General features: G+C 40.8%; 1 protein-coding gene across 4 annotated transcripts in view; it reads left to right on the top strand.

Annotated features, from left to right (window-relative positions):
• The window catches only part of LOC130203934 (testican-2-like), a 40,425-nt gene continuing 13,356 nt past the window's right edge, over positions 1-27,069 (top strand). For 3 of the 4 annotated variants that reach the window (XR_008833548.1, XM_056430394.1, XM_056430397.1), the window contains exons 1-2: positions 16,969-18,319; positions 20,344-20,389. Coding sequence is in view for 3 of the 4 variants with exons in the window: in XM_056430394.1 (XP_056286369.1) it covers positions 18,104-18,319; positions 20,344-20,389 (262 nt within the window). In the remaining variant the exon portion in view is untranslated. Of the gene's footprint in view, positions 240-16,968; positions 18,320-20,343; positions 20,390-27,069 lie in introns of those variants that run through there. The other variant, XM_056430395.1, reaches the window with a different exon arrangement.

The raw sequence follows: 27,069 nt of genomic DNA, 5'->3' as shown, positions 1-27,069 counted from the left end.
CGTGAGGATCCTCGGCGCGAGGACAGGAGGAGACCCATCCCAGACCAAACCGCCGGAGCAACATGGTCGCGTTAGGAGTCGTCGCGTGCCTGTGCCTGCTGGTGGGCTTCTCGCTCCAGGTGGACGTGAAAAGTGGGAAAGAGGCAGGAAAAGCCGGGAATTTCATGGAAGATGAGCAATGGCTGTCAACCATCTCCCAGTACGGGCGTAAGATGAAACACTGGAACCGCTTCCGAGACGTGAGTGCGCTGTTTGGTGCGATGGCACGGCCGTGTTTGTCTTTCTCATCTCGCGCTGCTTGAGACGAGCTGTCCGGGGAGGTGACGCGCGGGTTTGTTTGCTCAGGTGATTTTGCGCACAGCTGACTGCCGCTCACTGTAGTGCGCACACACGCACGCACACGCACTCACACACACGCGCGCACACACTCCCGCTCACATACACGCACGCGCAGTGTTAGCAGTTTGTGGTGCAGAAATACTTCAAAAGATGGAGATATCACAGTGTGGGAGAGAAGAAGCGCGTGCGTGTGTCTCATGGAATGATTGATCAATTATTTTTTTCTTCTCTTTTTTCTTTGGCAAGGTGCCTCGATTTTTCATAACATTTCATCATCTGGCTGGCATGCCAAGCAGGCTGCTATTTCATAATTTATTATTTATTAAAATAATTATAATTATAATTTATTATTTTATGGTAGAATAGATACTTTACTATATATATGTATATATATATATATATATATATTAACCTTCTTATTCAAGAGTGAATTAAATGCAACTCACATTGGCCACAAGTCTTTCCAAGCTCCTTCTGGGTAACTGATATTCCGAACAGTGATTCACTGATCAATACCCATTGATCAGCAATATTGCACACAACATGTTGTGCTCACGGCAGCATAACGTCGGGTGTTTATTCCTTCCATCAAAAATATCAAGAATAAAAGAACAAACGTGTTATTCTCATGTGAATCTATTTGTTGTCCAGATTTCCTTCTGGGCTGTAAAATGACAGCTTTGTTTATTCTTTTCAGATGATTCATTTTAAACAGTGTGGATCTCCCACTGACCGAGATTTACTCCGAATACATAATATGAATAACATTACTTGATATTTCATAACTTAAAAGATGAATCGATTAATCAAGAATATAACCAAATGAAAATAGTCTTTACCAACTGTGACAGTGCGTGACTGGAATTGTTTTCACCTTGTAAGCTGTGTGTGTGTGTGTGTGTGTGTGTGTGTGTGTGTGTGTGTGTGTGTGTGTGTCATCATGGCAGGAGCTGGTCCTTAAGACACCTACAGGACAGAGGCGGTTTGGAGTACTTTGCCAGGTGTTTATATATCAATGGAAATCATTCTTCCAACGCAATGGTGTCACAACCGTGCAAGATGCTACCGCGAAACTCTACAGGTGTGTGGTCGAGATCAAAATGGAGGTTCGAAAGTTCGAAACATTTGTTTAATTTTGAACAAGGACACCAGAAGGGCTGTTGGAGGTGCGGAAGGGCCCTGTAGACTTCCCACTTTACACCCCTGGCCGGATTTGGCGTCATGCCTGGTCCCATAGAAGATGGTCTCTGGTTAAATAATTTAATTACTTGTGAGAAACAACAACCAGTGCGTTCATTTTAGGGGTGGGTGGTGATGATAAAACATCGTGATGGCAATATTCTGAAAGAAATGCAATTGAGGAACCATTAGTGGATCAAACAACCAGATGGGAGTATTTGTTTTTCTGTCTAATGTTGATACCTCTATTTAATACATTTGATAAAAATTCTCTCTATTCACCAGAAATCGATGTGATATTTGACACGGAAACAGTTTCTAACATGATACATTTATTTAGGTTGCTTTTGGTACTAATACCGATGCTGTACATTGGATTGGTCCATCTCTTATCGCTCAATTTGTTCTGGTCTACACACAAGTTCATTCCCGGTCATAATCGAGGAGAACATATTGTATTGCGCTGCAGCTGATTCAAGTATGTTGTTGGCCCTCACTGATTTAAATGATGTGCCAGATTTTATACCGCCATGCCTCTCTGATTTGAAACACAACCAGCAGGAGATACACGTGTGAGACGGGGACACTGTGAGCTTGGTGAAGGGTCATTAGGTTATTGTATCGGGTGTGTGACACCTCCCTGGTACCATAAGACGGAACACATGGCAGGAAGGAGGATGTGAAGGATGTCGGAGGAGGAGTTGGTTAGCAACCATCCTCACATCCGAGGCTCCTCCGTGACGAGCAGACGGACCGTTTGATCTCATTGCCGAGAGATATTCCCTCAGACAGATTGTCTTATCAATGTCGGCCAGGCAGGAGCTGCATTACCTTTCCACGGTGCTCTGGAGTAGGCAGGAGTCCGCCCCTCTCTCCTGGACCCCCGGGGGGCACAGAAAGCTTGCGGTTGAATTTGCTATTAAATTGCATATTGCTGTTGTCATGGACATTTGCATACTTTCTTGGCTAGTTTTTGGAGCGGTTTGCCTCGCCTGTCTAATTGGATTGGTGCTACAGGGGACGGACTGGGAGGAATGGGTCCTTTCTGTGGGGCTGTTGGTGGAATATTTGGGGCAAACACCAACACTGTCCTGAGAAGCTTCGGTTGACATTTCTCGAGGTTGGGTGCTTTGAATACTGAATTTGACACATGCAATATGTTGGAGGAAATCTTCGCCTCATTTAATTTACAATCCCCTCAAAAAGTTATTAAATGGTGCAGCTTAGTGACACAAGTGCTTCTAATGATGGGGGGGAATGGTGGTGGGCCCACAGCTAGAAGGGGCTCACATAATAAATTGCAGGATTATAATACATACGCTGCAAGGATGCTGTGTGTACTGTGTATACCGTGTCTGTCTGGGCAGGATTAGTTCAAACTAATTGATTATTAGTTTATAAAATCTCTGAAAATTGTTAAAAGACTGATTGGTTTTTGCATGATTTTCTGATGAGCAGTCCAAAATGAAACAATATTGCATTTACAAGGATAAATATAATAGAAATACATATTCTCATTTTTAGAAGCAAAAACCAAGATTTGTTGCTTGATAATTGACGATTAATCCATCTTCAATGACATCTCTTGGTCTGTTGTAGCTTGGATCGTACCTTATTTGTATGTTGTTGTAGATAAAAGGAACATTTCTTAATTTCTTGATCGTCAAACTGATTAATGTATTGACTAACCGAATAATCAACTTATCATTTTACCACTCGTTCATCCCTCTGACCTTTTCTTGGTTTAAAACTTTGAATCCCAGAGGATTAATTAGTCATTTTTGCAAGACGGATCATTCGAGAAATTCTCTTCAATGTCAAAGTAAAAACAAATCTATTCATCAGTTTAATTTAAGTTGAACTACTGTGCTGTGATATACACTTGTGAAACCAGTCATGTGTTTGTGTGTGTGTGCGTGTGTGTGTGTGTGTGCGTGTGTAGTCAAATACGTATAGTGGTATGTAGTCCAGGCCCCAAAGGCAATGAAATATTCTCAGTTCTCAACCAGTGGGCCTTAAAATAATATTTATAGATATATATATTGTAACTTTGTAACTTACAAAACTAGTTATTTTTATAACTACATGTGATTCATAATTAGCATGATAAATAAAAACATAAAAATAATGACCAGTTTGAATATCACCAACCCGATCACGACACATCATGAGGTGGAGATAAACGTGTTTTAGATTTACGACGTTACTAAATAATAAATGCTCTAAAGCGCGTGGTGAGGAAATATGAACCCCAAAACAATACATTTGGATTCATAATGGCAGGAAGTCATGCTGAGCCCAAAGCACACCGTGTTTAATGTGGCGAAGTCAAACGAGGCTCCGAAACCAGAGACGCTCGCTGAGGGTAAGCAGAATATGTATTTTAGCCATCAGCATTACAGATGACGGCGGCATTGCCAAGTTTATGTTTTCTCATTTTTCCTCATGTTTTTTTCCTTCTTATTGGGAAGGTGTGAGACGGTTATTACCTTTGCATTGAAAATGCGGAAGGTTATGTTTTGATCGCTGTGTATTTATTTATTTATTTATTTGTATGCGTGTTACTCGCATAACTCAAAAAGTATTAAACCGAATCGCATGAAATTTGGTGGGATGATTGGTTATTATCCGGGGACCATTTGATTAGATTTTGGGATCGATCGGGTCAAAGGTCAAGGTCAAGGTCACGAAAAGGTCAACATCTTCTTAATCGCATGACATTTGGTGGGATGATTGGTTATTATCCGGGGACCATTTGATTAGATTTGGTCAACCTCTTCTTTTTACCATAGCACGGTCAATTTTTATCCAATTGGCATGCAACTAATGCCAAAATATTCATAATTCAATGCCCAATCTTGTGATATGCGAAGGTATGCGCTCTACCGAGTGCCCATTGTAGTTATCTCCTGCGCTAAGGAAATGTTATTGTGTTTTATTTTTTATCGATTTTATTGATTATCTGTTAATTTCTATGTTGAAGAATTATTTTAATTGAGGAAAATGTGCTTTCTCGCCACTCTTGTCTCTGTAAAGCTAACGTGGACTTCGGAGCTAACTTAGAGCTAGCACACGATTAGCTTATAGGCCCAATGTTGCCTTCCGTCATCTCTGAGGTTCATGAATGAACATGTATCTCCTATGTTTCTGTACACAAACAGAAATGTAATCAAACATGTGAAGTACCGTGAATATTTCTTAGTAACTAGACTAGATGGGTATTTTCTGCGCTGCATCAATCAGTGAGATACACCATCTGATATGGAAAGGGATTTATTTGTTCCCTTGCTGTCTTGGCAAACAGGTGGTGTGAAAACAGCAAGCATATTGATAGGGCATAAAAATAAAAAAAATAAACACCATGTTGGCAATAAACAAGCATCGGTGGCAGTTGGATTGAGCTGACTGGTGTTTTAATTAGGCCAGTGTACACGTATGATTATCTAGAGGAGGCCTAATGAGGAAGCATGGAAAGAAATACAAATAAAACAAACAGCTGCAGAGGCAGGAGGTGTCGGGATGATCCACAGCAGGTTACAGGCTGTTATACAAACTCCATTATGACAGGCATCAATGTTGAAGCTGTAATCATGGCTCACTGCAAATGTCAGCGCATCAGATCTCCCAGTGTAGATTTCCCCCGGCGTTTATGTTCGCACGGAATTCACCTCTTCAAAGCAGGCCACGAAGTTGCAAATGTCCCAGAATTAAGCTCGGCTGTAATCAGCTGATTGCATCGTTCTGAATCAGCTCATCGCCCTTCTGTGACTGCTTGATGAAATTTTTTTCATTTTTTTTTCTTCACAAAGTTCCACTTTGCATTCTGGTGCGTTCGGGTGGATCGGCTCAGCGGGGACTCGTGTGATCAATACTGTGCTGTTCATTCACGGCCAAATTCACCCATCTCTCTGAGCAATGCAGAGAGGGGACTCATTAAGGAGCTGTGCAGACTTCAAACCGTCCACAGAGAACGTTTTAAGGTTTGCACCTGCTCTTCTCCCTGCTTTCATTTTTAATGAGGGAAAATTGCCACGTCTTTCTCAGGTAAACGGCTCCTCGGCTCCTTTGTTTGTTAAGAGCAGCCGAGCGTACATCATTTCGGTCTTATTGGTACTCACCATTTAATTTAATTCAATTAGATTACAATGTGAGGTTCCTTTTATGTTTACCAACGCCTCTCTACGCCAACGTCTCCATCCTCAATATTCATGAAACCAAATATGCCATGCTAGCAGCTCTGTATGGTTGTACTTATGCATATCGGCTTAAAAACTAAAAAAGTAAACTGATGATGGCGCTCGAAAGAAGATATTTGTGAGCATTTTAGCATGCTGACCTCAGCGTTTAGCTTAATGCACTGCTGTGCATAGTACATCCTTGCAGAGCTGCTCGCATGGCTGAAGAATCTCTTGTTTTAGTTATTTAGTGTCAAATAATAGTCATCGAAAGTTCCTACAAATGAAGAAGACGTCTTAAGATTAAAAATGACACATTTACAATGACCACATTTCCATGTTTAGTGAGCTATAGTGGACGATTCTTAACTTTTTTCTCTGTTTATTACCTGCAAAATGCGGAAGGTAATGTTTTGATCGCTGTGTATTTGTATGCGTGCATGCGTGTTATTCGCATAACTCAAAAAGTATTAAACCGAATCGCATGCAATTTGGTGGGATGATTGGTTATTATCCGGGAACCATTTGATTAGATTTTGGGATTGATCGTGTCAAAGGTCAAGGTCAAGGTCATGAAAAGGTCAAAATCTTCTTTTTACCATAGCACGGTCAATTTTTATATTCATAATTCAATGCCCAATCTTGTGCTATGCGAAGGTATGCGCTCTACTGAGTGCCCATTCTAGTTGAGTAATAGTTTCAGGAGACTTCAGTCACGGTGGTATACAACACAAGCACTTTATGTGGCAACACAATAGGACAGCAAGCAGGTTGGAATCAGAATCAGAATCGTTACTTATCCCCGCTGCTGGGACTGAGATGATGGCGACGGCCCGGCCACTGATCCTACATCAACACAGATCCTCTTTCAGAGCTCCGAGAAAAATACAAGAGCAGGGTTCACTCTGTGTTTCTGCTGAACATGATTCTGTTGTATCCTCAGTGACACTGAGCTCCTTTACTTCACTCAAAGACACGCTACCAGCTGTGTGTTTTGTGCTCCTGTCATCAACCTCAGCCATTTATAAGCCTCCCACAGGAGATATGCTACAGCACTAACAGCCAGTGTAATTACGGATATGAAAAATGTGGACAAACATAGAGCAAGAGAATAGTGTGCAATAAAAAAAATAAAAAATAATACCATAATGAGACCTATCTCCAATTAAAATGTTATGGCAATGTGTGGGTTGAAAATGAAGACGGTGGAAACCACAACAGTTAAACGAGCTAACAGTTATCCGTGTTTCTTCTGAAGATCACCCGATCAAGTCAACTGTGGAAATGTGCTCGTTGCACACTAATGAGATCAAAATGGCAGAAGTGGTGGAAAGAGACGATGTATCGTTCTCTCGTCATTACCATGCTCGTCTTCTACTGGAGGTGAATGTCAGAGGAAAAGGAGAGAAAAAAGGAGATCCTGTTGGCTTCTCAATACAAATGTAGGCGATTCCTTATTGAGGGGAGGGGCTGTTGTTCCTGTTGAAGAGCTCGACTCGTTGTCGAGACACTGAGAGAAGCTCAGCAGCCAAAGCACAAATTCACTTTCCTTCCTTCTGTGGCTGAGCACCAGGAAGCTCCATGTTGTGATTGGACCGTATGTGTGCAGATTGATGCGTTTAATAGCGGAGGCCGACTGACTGCACCTCGCACGCGGCCTGAATTCCATCATATTTAACCGTTAACTTCTCCGTGAGTTTCTGAAATGTCGGTCTGAATAATTAGCTGTTCGAAGGTTCCTCTTCTGGCTCTATTGTTCATGCATTATTTATAGTGGCATCTGCCTGAGAGTTGTGTCTGAACTGGTGAGGCTCCTCTATTCCTTGCTGCATGCAGTGGGAGCAATAAATGCTGCCACTCTGCCGCTGAGTCTGTCTTCATTCCTGGCTGTAATGGTGGCGCATCCAATAATCAATCAATGATCCGGCTTTTTAGCAAGCAGACAGAGCTTTATTATCGCTTACGATGAGTCGATAATGGAAACTGATAAGCGTATTAGGTTCTTATTGTTTACTGCATCGCCTTTTGCTTCTGCCGGTGTGGTTATTGGCTTCCTGGGTTCGATGAATACACAAATGTCACACAAGAAATGAAAAACCAAGACAATAATTCACTTGTGATTGCATACAGTAAAATAACTAAGAAACAAGACGACTAGTCTACAGTAATGCTTTACTGCAGTTGTTTAGCAGGTATAATGTTTACCATGTTCACCTCCTCAGTTTTAGCTTGTTAACGTTTGCATATGAGCACTAAACACAAAGTGCAGCTGAAGGATGACAAAAAATGTCAACCTCTGGGTACCATGAATGCCTTCACCAAATGTCATGTCAAGCCATTAACACGCAGCTAGTCTGGTTTAAAAGCAAATGGAGGAAAATATATTGTGTGAAGAAATGAAAGGGAAAATCAAGATTCAAATCAAACGGCTGGACTAAAAAGATGACAGCAACATTGGTTTAAAATGTTTAGATTACAAACAGACATTATTTTTCTATTGTTGTAAAATACTGTCTGGTGAACATGTTCCAGCCTGAAAACACTTCTGTCATTCAGAACATTTGAGTTTTTAGAAGAGATGATTTACAATGAAATTTAGGTTAAATATACCTGACTGAGTCTCACGTTAAAAATGTATCTTACATCTTTTAAAAATAAAATATAAGACATCATCACAGGCTTAAGGATTTTGATAGATTGATAGTTGATTGATCAAGATAACAAACTCACCTGTATTTATTGTCGGCTGGAAACTCATCTGCCCCTTGACAATGAATCTATTTACCAGCCACGACCTTCATTGTTATTGCTCACAGACACAAAGCAGAAGCCTCATAGTTTACTCTTCTACGAGTGAACACTTCACAACCGGCTCCACCTCCCGAAATCACTGTTATTTGAGTGGAAATGATTAAACCTGAAAAAACAAAAAACTGCAAATCTATCTGTGCATTTATTAGCCAGGTGGAAATATTAGAGTGCAGTAAAGTGCTGTCCTCAATATATTCAGATCTGCCTCGGGTGGTTTTTGTTGTTTTTGAAATACATTATCTGAGCAAACACAGCCATATCGCTTATGTTCAGTAACAAAAGGCGTAATAATGCAAGGTGCTCAGGTTCAACCTGGCATTGATAGATTATTTGCTTGAGGCCACAAATCCCTCACTGTTATACGAGCAGGGCAAGCAAGTACGGTACAATTCGGCCTGGCAACGTTGAAGACACGCTCTTGCCTGGGGAGGATCGGCTGCTTCTACCGTCTTCTTTATGTTTGATTTGAACGCTCCTTCGTCTTTGGCTCGACTTTCTCGGAGCTGCATATGAAAGAGCAGGGAGAGCTGAGCCTCCTTCACTTCACTAACTGACAGGCCAAGAGGGAGGTGCCAAGGACGCACTTGGAAGGGACTGTGATCCCGTCTGCGTTGAGGCTGCATTTAGTATGTGTGGCATTGTGTCGGATGCATTTGTTGGTGCGTGTGTCGCAGACTGTTCATTTGTCAGAGTTGGCAGAGTAATGGATACGCAGTAAAAAGTCATATTGAAATGACCTTAATCAAGCTAATCGTATAAACTGTGATAGGGTGCAGAGCTAAACCGCTATTATCTTTTTTCTCAGTCGAAAAAGAACCCGACAGAATCTCATTTCCGTGTGATGTAGTCCTTCCTGAAGCCATAACGTGCCATCTCAATGTGGCTCCCTGTTTGCCTGTAATATCCCGCTGCCACTGCGGGAGATTGGTATTATCAGCTGCAACAACAACCCAATTTGTTCTCATTGCCGTGGCAGATGGGGGGAATTAAATGTAATCAACCAGCTAGCATATTTAACTTAGCTACCCCTGTGTGTTGCCTCATGCAGATCCCTGCGGTATTTTAACTGGGATGGTTATCATTATTATCTTTTCGTAACCATGCTGCTGGTCTCTAAACTCACATGTCTGACAGTTGTAAGAGAGCTCTGTAGCGTGAATGGACTTATTATTGGCAAGTGTAATTAATTTAAACAGCAGGCATAGCTGTGGACATTTTGGAAACACCAAATACAATTATAGTTGCTGGCGCAAAAGATAGATGGTGGTAAGTGATATTGTAATCAGAATTCTTTGATTTGCTGAACACACGTGCTGACAGTGCACTACAACACGCTTAAATGATTACACAGCGGCTCAGTACAAAACATTTCTTTGCGCAAGATTTTGACTATTAAAGTTCAGTCCATGCTATGAAAAATATTTTTTATTTTTCTCAATGTCAGCAAGACTAAAACCAACAACGTGGAAGTTCATCTTGTAATATTTACAGACTTACTTTATGTGGCAAAATTGATAGAGTTTCATAATAAAAGTAACACTTGTGAGATTTCTGCAGAGATGTAACTATAAAATAAATAAATATATATATATATATATATATGTATGTGGATAAAAGGAAATGAAGATGCAACATACCATAACATTAGAGTGAATATCCCTTCAGAATAATGCATTTGCAGTCCAATACCTCTTGCAAACCACATCACAATATCTGGACATTTACCTGTGGAAAGAGAAAAAATCAAATGAAGCATATCGCGAAGTTGGAGAGGTTTTAGAGACGCGTAGGCAGAATCTTCAAATGTGCCGTTTGGGTACAATCTGTGTGCCATTTGAAGTATTTTCTAAAATGTATTCAAGATACAAAATTAGATGACATTTCTTACTACAGCCCTAACATAACATACATGTGTACAAAGTGTGAAATCGCTGTCATTTGACAGTTTTCACAGTTTACCACAGAATCAATTAAGATTCATGAAAAGAAGTAGACTTGAATCTGCTCTTAAAATGTCCGTTTAATACGTAACCTTTCCTTAATCAATCACAACTCTGTAATAACTCATTTATAAAGCTAGCTTGTTTTTTATGCAGTAAAACCTGAAAGGTTTTTCTCTCCAGGGAAACAAAGTCCATTTGTTAAGAGTCTATTCGAGTGGAATTTATTTTCTTTGCCTTCACTACATTTAATATTGATCTAGGTCATTCATGTATTTATGTACGCTGATAACTTTTTGTGTTTGCGTATCAATACTGATGAGCCTATAGCTACTATAAAGTAAAATAAAAGCACACTGGAATCAGGTGTTGCTGTTTCTGTGGACTCCCATGCATCAATTTGTCTTAATATGGGTTTTCACTGCTAATATTGTATGCATAAACAACATGGCTCAGCACAGCGAAGACGGCCCTGCATAAGCTGTGATCTCCCTGGGGCATCTCTGTAGAGCTCAACTTGAAGGCTTACCTCCTCTCTTTCCGCTTCTTTGTTTTGAAAATGGAGGGGTGGGGGAGCGATACGACGCTGCAGAGACTCAGACGTTCCAGGGTTCTGCTTGGCTCAGCAGTGGGGTTCAACAGAATCCATTTTTCTGCATCTTCGCCATCCTTCTCCTCTCAAATTACTGCATCTCTCAGAGCATGCAATGCCTTGATTCGACCATAGAAGCTGCAGCAGCAAAGCCGGCCCAGCCTCTGTTTGACGTGTCACTTTACCAGTGCTTTGGAGAGCACAGCTCACGGGCTCCTGAGAACGGAAAAGGTTCATTTCCGTGATGCAACTTCCTGAAATGTAGTTTTGATAGCCAAAGGCAGCGGCTCAGATGAAAAGCCTCTTTTATGTTTTTGAAGACTCTTGTTTCATGTTGCAAAGAGACTCATACGTTGTCATTGCCAGTTATTTAAATCATGTGTGTTCTGAGGCAGGAGCCAAACTCCCCTGCCAGCCTGATTATTTATGCATTTCGACGCAGCGCAAACGTTTCAGGTGGATATCCGCTCGACAGTTGGCTCCGTGGTGGCTCGGGCAGAGAGACGTGCCCTCCAGTGTGCAGAGGGATGGCTGCAGAATGTGCTTCTCGCTCTACTGCATTGCAGGCGGCCGTCTTACCTTGTGACACAACGTGTGCACCGACGCTCACATGATCGATCTGATCTGTCTCTGTGTTGCCGGGTTGCGACTTAATCCCATAATGCGCCAGTGTTTTGTTGCAATCCACCCCCATTTTCTTCTCTGTGGGTTTCGCATTTTGGGTTTAGTAAACCGCGTGGGTTTTCTTATTTTGTCATATGCGCAGCATGTAATCACCTTGAACAGTCTGTAATACGATCATTGATCATGTCATTGTCTGTCAGAGTCAATATGCTGTGGAAGATCTCAGACCTGCCAAGGTTCAATGAGAGGGAGAGCGACAGACGTAGGAAGCTTGAGTTGGTATGTGGAATCAAAGGAGATGAGAAAATATGTTCTTCCAGCTGTTTTTTGCGGGATTTCTGCCTTATGTTCAAGTGAAAATGTGTTGCCATTCTAAAGCCAGTGGGTTCAGGTCGAAAGACACAGCATCCTTTCGGAACACTCTAATGCATTTGTAAGTGGTTCAATCTGTGGTGGGTCTGCACCATTACTGTCTCTCCCATTTCTTCGGCGTTTTCAAAGACGGCGGGGTACAAACAGAGCGAGACATTACCTCCACATCTCAGGCCCCAGCATGCTGAATCGGGGCGCCATAATGACATGGCAAAGGCGAGATGCACTCCCGCTGTTCCCTGGTAACTACTGAGACACGCAGGGTGGAATGTAGATTCACGACAGCCTCCGCCTGTGTGCCCTTTAGTCGCGATTTATGGGCGGCTGGGAGACAGAGCTAATTCGTCGACATTAATCAGGCAAAAGCACATCACTTGGCAAGTGACTGGCCGGGGGAATGATGAGCTGACAATGTCCTGCCAGTCAGAGAGGCAGACACACCTCAGCGATCTGATAGGATGACACAGCCCGGGGCCAGAGCGGAGCAATCAGCTGAGCCTCTCCCATGTCTCCGGTCATTACTATTATTAGAGTAAATGACTTCATGGAGCCAGATAAATGACAACTGGTGGAAATGCTGAATGTCCAGATCATCATTTAATCTCTTACTCATATCCTGTTGCTTAAGTGACGTCTTCACTGCAAATGTTGGCCTTAGAATATCAACATGGACAATTGTGAACAATTAATCATGCAGTTATTGCCCGAGGGAGAGGGCTTTCATCTGTTAAGCAGGACTTATGAGCAAAAGTGATGTGGGTGTCAGAGACCTGTTTGCTGTTGGTACCTTTTTACAAATCTGGATCCAAATCAGCATCAAAATAAATAGTTGTAGATGTAGATTCATTTTTAGATCACATTCGTGTGTGTATTTAAATGTGTTTGTATTGGTATAATAGTTTGGAAGCCAATATTTTGGGAAATCGCTTGTTATGTTGTTTATAGTGGCTTCATCCAAATTCACACCTGTCTGTTAGAGCTTTGGTTAGCATTGAGACTGGAAACAGCGAACCCGGCTTTTTCACAAGTAACCAAATGTGGCTTCCGACACCTCTAAGGCTAACTGTACAATGAACATGAACAATACACGTGTTATATCTAAAATAAGTATAAAACGTTGTTTCTGGATAAAGCCGGGCTACATGTTTCACCCTCAATCCTGTTTTTGTGCTAAGCTAAACTAACCTGCTGCTACCGATGGCTGACGATGTATCGTATAAACATGAAAGGGGCATCGATCTTCTCGTCTAACTCATAAATCCCATAAGGCAGGAGCACCTTGTTGTCGATGCTGTTTGGATACAGAATCCATAGATAAGAATCAATCCACAAAAAACATGATCACTCTGACCTAGATTATGAAATATGATGTTCTGTGATCAGAGACGAGTTTATCAGCGCATCATCTGTAGAGGAGATTCCTCTGATCCTTGTCTGATGTATTATACTTCTGCGTTTGTGTGTGTGTGGAGGTGTTGTATAAAGGGGACATAAAATGTCCCGTCCTTTAAAGAATTCTTTGACATCCACCTCGGTTTGATTTTAGATGTTGAGGTGAGTGAGTTGAAGGTTGGAGTGAGGTGTGTGTGCGGTAGTGTCCTCCAGAAACCCAGACTGAAGATTAGATTAGATTAGATTCAACTTCATTGTCATTACACATGCACAAGTACAGAGCAACGACATGCAGTTTGGCATCCAACCAGAAGTGCAACAGAAAGTATCATAAATACAGGATATACAGATTATAGATAATAAAGCGCTATAAAAGAGGGCGGCTTAAAGCCTGACATGGTACTATTGGTAATAAGTTTAGACAAATCAGTAAACAGATGAAATTAACATTTAAATAATGCGGAGATATAAACATAAACGATCTGGGGTTGCTAAACTCGTGCAAATATTCAATGCATATTAACTTGAGAGTGCAACAAATGGCATAACAGCCTCACAGCTCCAAACTCAAGAGTCCACAAGCAACTCTTTGACTTTTCTGCTTGTTTCGTGTTGTCTCTTTGGAGATGGATAGTCCCATCACTTTTCAATCACTACTTAATTTGCAGTCCGCGTTTAAGAGATTTCGAGCATGCAGGGCGTCGTCTGTGATTTGCACTTGACCTCCAAGACTGCAAGCTGCATGGGCAAAAAGTCAATGTAACCAATTCCAAGACCATTCTGGCTAGATGTGGGACACACGTAAATCGGGGCCATATCTTCTCACCGATGGCCTTGTTTACTTATGTGGGTCATATGATGCATCACTATCAACGTGAAACTATTTCACTTCCCTACAGTAACTTTAAGATATTCATTAATATGTATTCATTGTTCCATCCTATTAATTATTATCTGTAACCCATTTGTATGTCGTCCGACATTAGAGAAGTGTGTGATGAACCTGTGAAAAGAAACAAAACAAAACATATTAGTATAATGCTCCTCCCAATTTATGATAAATCATCTTGGCATAGAAAGATTGAAAAAAAAGACTTAAAGTGTGACTTTGATTTCGAACCCCTTTAATGACTTGATTTGGTCCAATAGATCAAAACACCTCCGTTCAAATTACAAAAACGATTCGTCATCCATAACAATATTTGCTTTGTTATGGTCTGGAGAGAGTTTCTCACATAACTGACACAACTTTCAACAATCTCTGTTCCGGTGAAACTTGTTTCACTCATTTTTCATGATGCCTTTGCAAGCTGTTGACGCTTCCAACACTGATTCTGTCCATGAAAATGTTTATATTGCACACGTTTTAAGTTATGTGATACACAAGTTTTCACCCGACTCCGTATACCTGGGATTTGTGTCTGTTTTACATGGTTCCAGTTGTTTAGTGCCAATGCAGACGGTGATGTAGTGGAAGTTGGAGTCGTGGATCAATGTGTCACACTTCTGGTGTTCATGCAGGAAACCAGAGTTTGTGACTCATCACATCCTTTCAATTAATGTTTGTATTTGTATTAACCCTCACCAAAATAGTTCCTCAACCTTAACCAAAGGTTTTAGGCAACCTTAACTAACTTAACCATGTTGTTTTACCATAACCAGAATATCTCCCTAACCGTACAACCAGATAGTATAGAAAGGTCAAATCTCTAAACTTGACGTCGTCGAGTGTAATCCAGGATTTTGCTGAATATTCTTCTCAACTTTCTTGCCTGTCGTTCTATTCTCTTGTTTTCAATATGTTTGTCTTTGGTCTCCGATCCACTGTTTCCGCTATTTTCAGGCCAATACTGAGTATAGAATTGGAGCATCGCTCCAATAGTTCACACACTCACAACTGCGGAGCAATTTCCTTGCCCAACACGACACAGACATGCAGTTAAACGGTTTAAGACTTTTAACCCTTACGGCTGTCGTGCAGATCTGCGATGTGTGTGAAGATGTTGATGTCAGTGCTCAGGATGGGTGTGTGTGGTGCGGGTGATGTCGGGGTTGGCTGGTTCAGGGTTATCTGTGGTATTTATGTCGCTGGCAGACGAGGCGCAGTCGAGGTGAGATAGATGTTAACTCGATTGGGCGTAGTCAGGCTTGCGGCCAAGCGCTTGTCAGCCTCATACCAGCGCGTGGTCCAGGAGGAGCAGTCGCAGCATCTGGATAGTCAAGCTCCATTAGCCTCCCCGCTCTGTTTTACACCGGCTGCGATACAGCGTTGTTGACAAATGGCAGAAGAGGTGGCATGTGTTATGTGATTCACAGAACTCAGGGGACCTCCACCATGAATATCAGACCCCATTTGCTCCCTGATCTGTCCCTCCCTCCCTCCCTCTTGTCTTGCTGGTCTTGCTGGGATGCAGTGGGACAGCATTAGCTCTCAACCTTGGTGAAGGACTAAATGCACCCTCAGCCTGGTGTCCTTGCTGTCACACTGCTGCTGTGAGAAGATAAGCACTCAAGCCTTTAGGACACGCCGCAGGACTCCCACCGGCCCCTGCAGCACTGTGAGCTGGGTAATTGCAGAAGGAGTGCAAATAATTAAATCAAGCAATCGTGACATCCGACGCATGACACACAGCCGTATCTTTGGCGACGAGGGTGGTCGTTTTTGTAGGATTCTATGATATTCAACATCCTTTTCCAGTATTTGCAGAAGTCGATTCTGTGGTTGATTTAAGGACTCTGCAATTATTGTCCCTCTTCATTTTAATTCAGATATATTGTGCAAATTTGTCACAGTATTTTTTCAGAATCTTATTTGTTCTTCTATGTTTATGTTTCTTGATTTCTGTAATACGTGCTTTATTTTTTATTTAATTTCCCCACATTCTCAACTACACAGAAGCTTGGCAATAAACCTGATTCCGGTTATTTTTATGGCTTTGTCACCCTGAAAGTTCAGTGTTACAACTACAGCCTTTTAAGTGCCATGTACACTACCGTTCAAAAGTTTGGGGTCACTTAGAAATGTCTTTATTTTTCAAAGAAAAGCACTGTTTTTTCAATAAAGATAACATTAATCAAAAATACACTCTATACATTATTAATGTGGTAAATTAATATTCTAGGTGGAAGTGTCTGGTTTCTAATGAAATATCTCCATAGGTGTATAGAGGCCCATTTCCATCAACTGTCACTCCAGTGTTCTAATGGTACATTGTGTTTGCTAATCGCCTTAGAAGACTAATATCTGATTAGAAAACCCTTGTGCAATTATGTTAGCACAGCTGAAAACAGTTATGCTGGTGATATCAGCTATACAACTGGCCTTCCTTTGAGCTTGAAGTTTGAAGAACAAAATTAATACTTCAAATATTAATCATTATTTCTAACCTTGTCAATGTCTTGACTCTATTTTCTATTAAATTTTCAATTCATTTGAGAAATAAAAGTGAGTTTTCATGGAAGACACGAAATTGTCTGGATGACCCCAAACTTTTGAACGGTAGTGTAAATACGCAGATATCTTTTCAGAAGTGGAGGTGTTTTGTCAGAGCAGGGTCTTCCTTCAATCAAAGGATCGACGGTTCCATCCCCGGATCCGCTATTCCATGTTGATGTGTCCTTGGGCAAGACACTTAACCCCGATTTGTCCCCGCAGGCGGTTCCTGCGGTGTGTAAATGAGTATAAATGGTTAGGTAGTCCTGATGGGCAGGTGGCACCTTGCATGACAGCCTCGGTCATCAGGGTGTGAATGATGACAAGAAACGTTTAAGCGCTTCAAGTGGCCAGAACACTAGAAGAGCGCTTCACAAGTACAGTCCATTTACCATTTACATATGACATATTTCAAGTTTATTTTTCCTCTTCTTATATCACAGAGATCAAGCAGATTTTAAAGATAAAATAGTGATATTGCCTCTTGTTATGTTGCACCTGGGCCTTTTCCCTGCTGCAGGGAAAATACGTAGCACCATAAGAAAGAGTCTCTGAGGTGAAATCCTGCTGTAGCTCGGTGATGAATTCTTTCCTTCGCCTTTTAAAGCCTTCCGCTGGCTTTTTGGCTTGTCCTTGTGCGTCCTGTAAATTGTTCATCGTGATATATTAAGTGTGGCCGTGTGTGTGTGTGTGTGTTTGTGTGTGTAAGAATTAGGTTTATTTACTGGGTTGAGTTGCTGAAATAAACCCTGCAGTGCGATATTTCTCTCAAAACACACCAGAGCATCGAATGATGAAGCACAGGGGAAGAGGCTGCGGTGGGTATTGATGTGTAATGCCCTTGGACCGAAGCGAAGATGGTGAAACGGAATGAAAGGAAAGCATTCACTCCCCTCTTAACTCAAGGTTATACTTTACAGGAGCTATATCCGTCCGTGTTGTCAATGGTACGCTTAGTTAATGCGCTTTATGCGTCTGCTGCAAACCATTACAAAAAAAGCATCTAAATCACATCTGTCTGTCGACTTTGAAGCTTCCCAACTATTTGCCAGTATTTTTCCGAGGCGAACGCGGTATTTTCACGGCTTACCCACAACTTCTGAGCCGGCAGGAGGCTGGCGTTTGGCAGTCGCTTGTAAACACAGCACAGAATGAGCCCTCAGCGATCGGGACCCCCGCCAGCTCGTGGAAGTGGCAGCGGATCATCCTCGCTTAATAGTCTCTCATAATCCTCTGTGAATGTCTGATGTTGTCCCCCGAGAGGAGCGAGACTAAGGCATGTATTTGCAATCAGCGTGCATTAATGGCTGACGGTTTAACTGCTGCCATAACTGTAATAAACCAACCCACTGTTTGCAATGCTGAATGGAAGCAAATTGAGAAGTTTGGAGTGTTGTTTTCCTCCTCTGACTCTCTTTCTTTCCCCCCCCACTGCTGCTCGTCATTGCCACAGGAAGTCGAGGTTAGTGTCTCTTTTGTTAATTTGTACAGGGGCTTTGTCTGTCAGTTTTGACGACTCTTTTTGACGGTACTGAAGGTGTCATCTTGGCTAAAGCACCACGAATACATATGATGCACAAAGGATGTTCGAGACAATCACATGTGAAACATGAATAACATCAACGCTACATCAAGAGAATACAAACCACTGTATGGTTCGTAAATGAAAATGTGTTTTTCTTTTTAGACTCGCTGATATTAATTCACTTCAGTTAAATCACAAACCTATCCAGTTAGCTACTCACCCTGTGCACAGTATTTAAAATGCCGTCGGCTCAACTTGTTCAGCTTGACTTGAGAGTTCAGTCTTCGTGTCCCCTGGGTGGAATAAGACGGCGCTAAACTGAACAGACCTGATCCTCTGGGTCCTCTCTGGGCCTCGCGTAGGAACCGCTTTATAGTTGATCCTCTCTGTCCTGACACACACAGAGAGAAATGGGCAGCAGGGGGACACTGAGTGTGGATCATCGCTCCAGGGCAACGCCGCCAGGGACACAATCTAAAAACCAGAGTTAGTTTGAAAATATTCCCTTTGCAACAGCGATGGAGTTCAAAGAGTCCAGGTCTTTTTATAAGATGATGTGAGTCTTTTGCTGTTTACTTAATGTTAGCAATCTACAAAAGAAACCATAATAACTCTAATATAACACTTAAAAAACCTGTCTGACATTTTGGGAAATATGCTGACTCATTTGCTTGCTGAGCTTTAAATGAGAAGATCAATATAGCTCTTGCTTGTATGCGAACCTAACTAGGACGGTGCTTAGCTTAGCTTAGCATAACGACTGTAAACAGTTGAAACAGCTAGTCTGGCTCTGTATAAACATAACTAAATCAGTTTTTTGCAGCTCTAAATCTCATCAATTTACAACTTACATTTATTTTTTCTGTCATTTTAATCTGTTCCATAACCAAAGTGTAAAAAGGTTGAGCCAGGCTAACTGTTTCCCCCTGTTTCCAGTCTTTGTGCTAAGCTAAGTTCATCACCTGCTGGTTACAGCTACACATGTAGCACACAGACATGAGAGTGGTATCAATGTTCTTATTGAACTCTGGGCAAGAAAGTGAATAAGCACATTTCCCAAAAGATCAAATTCCAACCTTCTAGAGTTTATCTCTAAACATTTGCCAGTGGCCGTGTATTACAACCAAATGTAATGGAGAAAGAAGAAATCCCAAACTTGGAAACCTAGAGCCTATAGTGATGAAATGTCGTCAGTCGGTTTATTTTCTAAGAAGACACTCAGTCAGCGAGTCTGATCTCCTCAGGACATTCGCACAGAACGAAGGTTCCTGGGAGGAAGAATCCCCTCCAGAACAAACCTTTGACGACGGTACCGTCAGGAGGGACAAAACACGGCGACTGCTTTTTAGTGTGTTTTCCAAATAAATCTGAAACAAAGATAAGAGATAAGATAACAGTTTAATCATCCCCGGGAAGAAAATTAGGTAATAAAGCTTCTGAAAAACACAGCAGATAAAGACAGAAAGGACAGAGCAGCAAAGTAAACCGTAGAATTGCAACATAAGTAAAAATAATTCGACAAATAAGTAAAAGTAAGTAATTATGTATGCTATTATTCTCTTTTTGACATTGAGTTGTTATTTATTGGGGTGTAAGCCCTTGGTTGCACTTCTGTTTGTAGTTATTATTTAATTTAACTCAAAAATGGATAAACCAGTTAAGCACAGAATATGTGGTGAATGAATATTAATTTAAAAGAATTCAACATTGGATTTAGAAAAAACTCTTTCATGTTTTTTGTTCTATGAAAATGTGTCTTTTTAAACCCATCTATCTATTCCACATAAAAGATGCATCTATTTGTATTGCCTAAAATCACAGTCATTTATCGTTTCTTTAAGCTTCCTTCATGATTTACGTTTTCTGAATTCCTATTAAGAATGAGTAAGAAAGCACATTTCTGAGTGTGTTGTCAAAAATGAAATATTAAATACATTAATGCAAATCCATTTTCTTTCCAGGATGACTACATCAAAAACATTGAGGAGAACGTTGGCTCTGATGAAAGTAAGTCTGATTTTCTGATTAGAAACGATTTTCTGTGCACACACGAGAATGGCTTTGTGGTTTAATTTGAAGTTTAATGGATTTTCCACTGAGCGCCAGAGTGTATGCGGTAATATATGCAGAGACGGTTTGCAAAGAATTTTAATATTTAAATGGCTTTACTTAAAGTAACATTATGCAACAATTGTACCTTAAAATAACAGCTTGAAAAAAATGGTGCCGCGACAATGACTTTTAATATGGCGATTTGCGCCTCCGCCATTGTCATCGGGGGTCTGTGGGGAAATAACTCCGCTATGTAGGATTCTGGGGCCGCCCGATCCGGGGCGGATGGACTTCGACCTGCTTTCTGGCAGTGATTACGCAACGTCATATAGTGCCAGTCCACGCTCGCAGCTACAGTATAAGGGCGAAGCAAGCGAAGTCTCTTGTAGTGAATTACACGTTCCAATGTAAATTATGAATATGTAGCTTTTTGGTGTTGTCAACAATATTGTATTCGATCACACGTACTCCACATTCAAACATTTAGAAAACAACGTATATTGGCTGAAAACGCGATCGGTATTTCATCTAAACTAAATGTTGTCATTCTTTTGGTTATGTTAGCATTCATCTCCGATATCACAATGAATAAAACTATGCAGTCATATTGATGTAAAATCTTTGAATATTCTTACCTTATCGGTTGACATCATTTCTTGGTTTCTGACTTCGTCTGGTCATCAATACAAGTGTATGCGAGGCTGCATCTATCGTAACTGGGTATTTACGACACTGAAGTAAACGTTAAATACCTCCAAAACTGAAGGGGGCGCTAAAAGGGAAAAACTCCATTATGGGGCTTTAAATGGCCAGTTCTACTTCAAAGAAAAAATAACCTGCTGTGTTAAAGTATTCTGTAATCAATGCTAAGTGCTGTCTTTCTTTATACATCTGCTGTACACAATAATGAAAAAGTGAAATGTACACTATAGAAGTGATGGCTTTCCTTAATTGCAGCAGTTGTATAAGGTCATCCAGCGTGTGGGGAGCGCTGGTCAGCAGCGTCGGAGCTTGTGGAGGCTGAGCACCAGTTGTGATTCAGGAGAGGAAAGTCTGAGCCTTCAGTTGGATCCATTAGTTTCAAAAGCCTTCTATAATTGCCTTTGTTGCTGAGGACTCAACTCCAAACTCCCACATGGCTCCATTTACCTCTGCGGGGTTTATAGTCGGAGGAAGGAGAAAAAAAATCGCACCGTTGGAAAATCAGCCGTGGAGGAGGAAGGGAACTTTATGTAAAAAAAGAAAAGGTGAACAATACCGAGTGCAAATGCAAATCGTTTAAATTTGGGGAAAACAAATCACAGTATTGAGCATAATGTTTGACACCGTGTGAAACAATGTGTCTTTCAAGAGGACAATGTGCTGGATAATAGTCTTGGATAAAAGTAAAATTCAATTAATTCAGTATTTTGTTCACAATATGACTTATGTGTGAAACATGATATTCACAAATTGAATTAGTGTTTTATATATATATATACAGGACTGTCTCAGAAAATTAGAATATTGTGATGAAGTTCTTTATTTTCTGTAATGCAATTAAAAAAACAAAAATGTCATGCATTCTGGATTCATTACAAATCAACTGAAATATTGCAAGCCTTTTATTCTGATTTATTGCTGATTATGGCTTACAGCTTAAGAAAACTCAAATATCCTATCTCTAAATATTAGAATATCATGAAAAAGTATACTAGTAGGGTATTAAACAAATCACTTGAATTGTCTAATTAACTCGAAACACCTGCAAGGGTTTCCTGAGCCTTGACAAACACTCAGCTGTTATAAATCTTTTTTTTACTTGGTCTGAGGAAATATTAAAATTTTATGAGATAGGATTTTAGAGTTTTCTTAAGCTGTAAGCCATAATCAGCAATATTAAAAGAATAAAAGGCTTGCAATATTTCAGTTGATTTGTAATGAATCCAGAATGCATGACATTTTTGTTTTTTTAATTGCATTACAGAAAATAAAGAACTTCATCACAATATTCTAATTTTCTGAGACAGTCCTGTATATATAAACACACACTGCCTCACTTAAGACATTGAATAGTCTTGAAGATTTGCCTCAGAGTAGAGCGATGTGAGAAGCAGCCACTCCCAGCATCTGTTCTGACAACAGGGAGAATAACTGATATAGTCTCAAGAAAACGCCTCGCTTGCTGTAGTGTGGGATATGTTCATTTGAATACAATTGATTTCATCCTCGTCCCAACCCCCACTGGGGCTAATTCTGCAGAGTTAATTAATCCGGGTCCTCTTTATTGCTAATTCAACAGGACAGAATAGCAGACACGGTGTACCTGCTAGACCTAACATGAGACCTCATACTCCTCTGGTTCTTTTGTAATGTGAGCCGATTGAGACGTCAACTCGGTCCTGCTGAGGTTTTATGGGGCCATTACAAAAACAATAAGGTGCCGACTGCTCTGATTCAACAGAGGGGTTGCCACATTTGACCTTGACATCCTCTTGTTTTCTAAGTTAAACTTCTCTAATGCCAAACAGAAAGAAAAAATATTCTCACTGTGATTACGCTTCCATTTGCACAACTTTGGGAATGTATTCAGTCATAATGTGTAATGACGAGGTGCTGCATCCTTTTTAATGATGAGTAAATAATTTCATAGCTCCATTGGAGTTGAATAAAAGCTGCAGGTTAACACAGCGAGCAGCAATTAAATCAAAGGGTGTACCAGCGTTTTCTAAGATGACAGTAATTGCAAATCCAGTTGAAACTAATTTTCTTAAAGCCTGTCTTGTGCTTTTAATGTTCATCAGCACTAAATCTTTCAGGTTTCAGATGGGTGCTCCTATTCTTATGAGGCTCTTCTCTTCTTTCTTTTATTTGGCCAGAACCACTAAAGTGCTTTATTAAATGCACATGTCAATGTAAAACAAATGTATGGATTTAGGATCCTGTCCAACTGCAACCTTCAGTCGAGAACTCGCAGGCAACGGGGAGAAATCTGATCATGGAGGAGATGTTATATTATGTTTTTGATGGCAGCGTAATAATAATAACAATAAACTCAGAGAGATTGGAAACAGGCTCATAGCACTTCCATCTCTTTTGTTGACATGATTACAGGCGGATTCAAAACCCATAATGGCCCTCAAACATCCCGACCATGCACTGAATTGCCAATGCAGCATGATGTGAACGACCAGCAGAGCGGGCGAGGTGGAAAACACACTTGAGCTTTAATGCAAATTGATTCTTGTGCTTAGATTTCATTTTCAGCATCTAGGAGTTGTATAAGAATACTGTATGAGGGATGTGTTTGGTCTTAAGCTGTTGCTTGGAGGCAGAAATACTGAACATGGGAGCAATGGAGAGATACACATCACCATCTGAAACTAAAACACCAAGCTGTGTTTCCATGGGAACATACAGTAAAGTAATTAGAAGGTATACTTTGGATGTAAGAATGGATGTAAGAATGATGAAATGGATGTAAGAATGGTGAACTCCTTTTTGGTTTTCAAGGGAATTATTTATAAAACAATTCTTGAGAGTTAGAAATGTAATTAAAAACGTATTAATATGGAAGATGTATGTGGTAGTATATATACATATATTTTGTTTTTTATTTTGTTTATTGTTGTTTTTTTGTTGTTGTTTTATTTTCTTCTTTATTTTATATTAATTTTCTGATTTATTTTGATTTCAATTTAGGATAGGAATATATAAGCATTTTTTGCTTCTACCTATACCTTTTCAGTCTTTCTCTTTTGTATATTATATAGGATAATATTGTATTGTATTTGATTTGATTGACTGAATAAAATACAAACAAAACAAAACAAACAAAACACACTTTAAAGTGAATATTTTAGCTGGAGATTCACATCCAACAACCCGAACATGTGGCTCTTTATAAAGTGCTCAGTGTTTCAACCAAAAACTCCTAACTTTTGAGTAGAAGCAAATACTGTCATCGTAACATAGTTGAAGAGCCTGATCCCTCCCTTTAGGAGTTGGTGGAGACCAAAAACAGATGAATGGAGAATGAACATTGGACTTGTAGAAACACAACTCTGAATGAATGATAATTGCGAGGCAATGCTAATGTTGATCTGTTTCTGTGTGAGTGACCTTTGTTTGCTGAGTTAAAAAACTTCAAACTTCTTGAGTAACAGTAATTGTTGTTGTTTTTGTGTATTACATAGTCTGCGGCACACTGTTATTGTTTTAGATGTTTTAGAAAATCATCTACATTTGTAAACCTAATGTAGATGATTTTATCTACAGGTTCAGTGGCCAGCTGCAGTAAAATTCAATTAAATCACCCGAAGGCATATTGTTCTCAGAGGATATATTCTCCTAAAAACCAGGGCTGCCAGTAGCCAATATGCTTGTTTACTATATGTTCATACTTGGCCGTGGTATTTCTGCACATATATCATATGCATAAGGTTTTGTCTAGATAAATGATATTGTATTCAGATACAGATCCACATTTTTTATTTTCAAAGCAAAACATGAAAAATATCGTAGAACCTTCGTACTGAGTGCTTTCTAGTTTTATTTTCTTCTTCTTCTTCTTCATATATTCAGAATGCGCAGTGCATGGCCCTGTGGTATATGTGTGAGTGGACGGCAGGTACATACATTCACTGTAAAATGACACAGAAGAAGGTTATAGTTAAAGGTATATTACACTGCTAAAAAAAACACTCAGTGTGGTTCACTGCCCACATAAAAGTTAATGGTTGATGACCGAACCTATTATTAACTAAATGACATGTGCCTTGAAACCACCAACAAAATACACTTTGGCAGTATTTGTAAAATAAGCTAGAAAAAAGCTGAGTGGTTGATTTGATGTGAGAAAATATGTATTTGCTCTCTTTTGTTTTGAAGAAATAGTCAAAATGAGATGTGTGGTGACAGTTTGGGTTGATTCTTGGGAGGTTTACAGTTTGAGTGATGTTCATATGTCAGGTATTATGAAGTAGTATGACAGCTAAACAGAGTGGGTTTGACCACTTATTATTCTGTGTGTGATAAAAAATGTGATTCCTCCGCCAATGTTTGTGTTGAAGTCACAAATGAGGGCTACGTAACTGAGAACCTTGTCTGAATGAAGCGATGAGATATCCTGATATCCCCCCAAAAAAAACAACGGAGCCAACAGCTCCATAATAAAAATTGCATCGTGGAACAAAAACTGGTGAATCACAAGCTGGGAAGCTGGGAAGTGGTGCCGCTCTTAATGAACTCAGTCACCAGCTCACTCTCACACCTGGTCTTCAGGAGCAAACCACAGGCACACAGCTTCGCACCAGTATTTTTGGATCCCCTTGGCGTTGTGTTATTCACTCTTCCCTTGTACCTCCCTGCTGTAGCATCGAACTACCGCCCAGTTTTAGGATTTGCAGAAATCTATCTGGCAGCCACTCCGTCTGTTTACCGTGTTGACTGCAAAGCAGCTGCTCAAAGCTGACTCAGGATTTCACAGCTTTAAATTTCTCTCGCCGACCGCCTCTTGCCACTCACTTTGAAATCTATATGTGGTTTTTTTTCTTCCGAGGCCTCCCCTGCCAGGCGGAAAATGGCCTGTGAGGATGTGACGTACAGTTTGGGATGGCATTGACCAGAAGGCTGAGGAAGGTGGAGGACACGATGCTATTTCCATCTCGGTCTATCAGTGAAGGAGAGGTTGGCGTTGAAGAGAGTTCAACGACAGAGAGAGAGAGAGAGAGAAAGAGAGAGAGAGAGAGGGCCTAGGGAAGAGGACAGAAGGAAAGGGAATATGGGAGAGAAAGATGGAGTGTGTGTGTGTGAGAGAGAGAGAGAGAGAGGGCCTAGGGAAGAGGACAGAAGGCAAGGGAATATGGGAGAGAAAGATGGAGTGTGTGTGTGTGTGTGTGTGTGTGTGAGAGAGAGAGAGAGGAGCTAGGGAAGAGGACAGAAGGCAAGGGAATATGGGAGAGAAAGATGGAGTGTGTGTGTGTATGTGTGTGTGTGTGTGAGAGAGAGAGAGAGAGAGGGCCTCGGGAAGAGGACAGAAGGAAAGGGAATATGGGAGAGAAAGATGGAGTGTGTGTGTGTGTGTGTGTGTGTGTGTGAGAGAGAGAGAGAGGAGCTAGGGAAGAGGACAGAAGGCAAGGGAATATGGGAGAGAAAGATGGTGTGTGTGTGTGTGTGTGTGTGTGTGTGTGAGAGAGAGAGAGAGAGGAGCTAGGGAAGAGGACAGAAGGAAAGGGAATATGGGATACAAAGATGGAGTGTGTGTGTGTGTGTGTGTGAGAGAGAGAGAGAGAGGAGCTAGGGAAGAGGACAGAAAGAAAGGGAATATGGGATACAAAGATGGAGAGTGTGTATGTGTGTGTGTGTGTGTGTGTGTGTGTGTACATGTGTGTGTGTGTGAGAGAGAGAGAGAGGAGCTAGGGAAGAGGACAGAAAGAAAGGGAATATGGGATACAAAGATGGAGAGTGTGTATGTGTGTGTGTGAGAGAGAGAGAGGAGCTAGGGAAGAGGACAGAAAGAAAGGGAATATGGGATACAAAGATGGAGAGTGTGTATGTGTGTGTGTGTGTGTGTGTGTGTGTGTGTGTGTGTGTGTGTGTGTGTGTGAGAGAGAGAGAGCTAGGGAAGAGGACAGAAAGAAAGGGAATATGGGATA

Source organism: Pseudoliparis swirei, chromosome 13 (assembly GCF_029220125.1).
Source record: "Pseudoliparis swirei isolate HS2019 ecotype Mariana Trench chromosome 13, NWPU_hadal_v1, whole genome shotgun sequence".
NCBI classification, from domain to species: Eukaryota; Metazoa; Chordata; class Actinopteri; order Perciformes; family Liparidae; genus Pseudoliparis; species Pseudoliparis swirei.
Note: the sequence above shows the minus strand (reverse complement) of the source record. Positions and strands in the feature narration are given on the sequence as shown.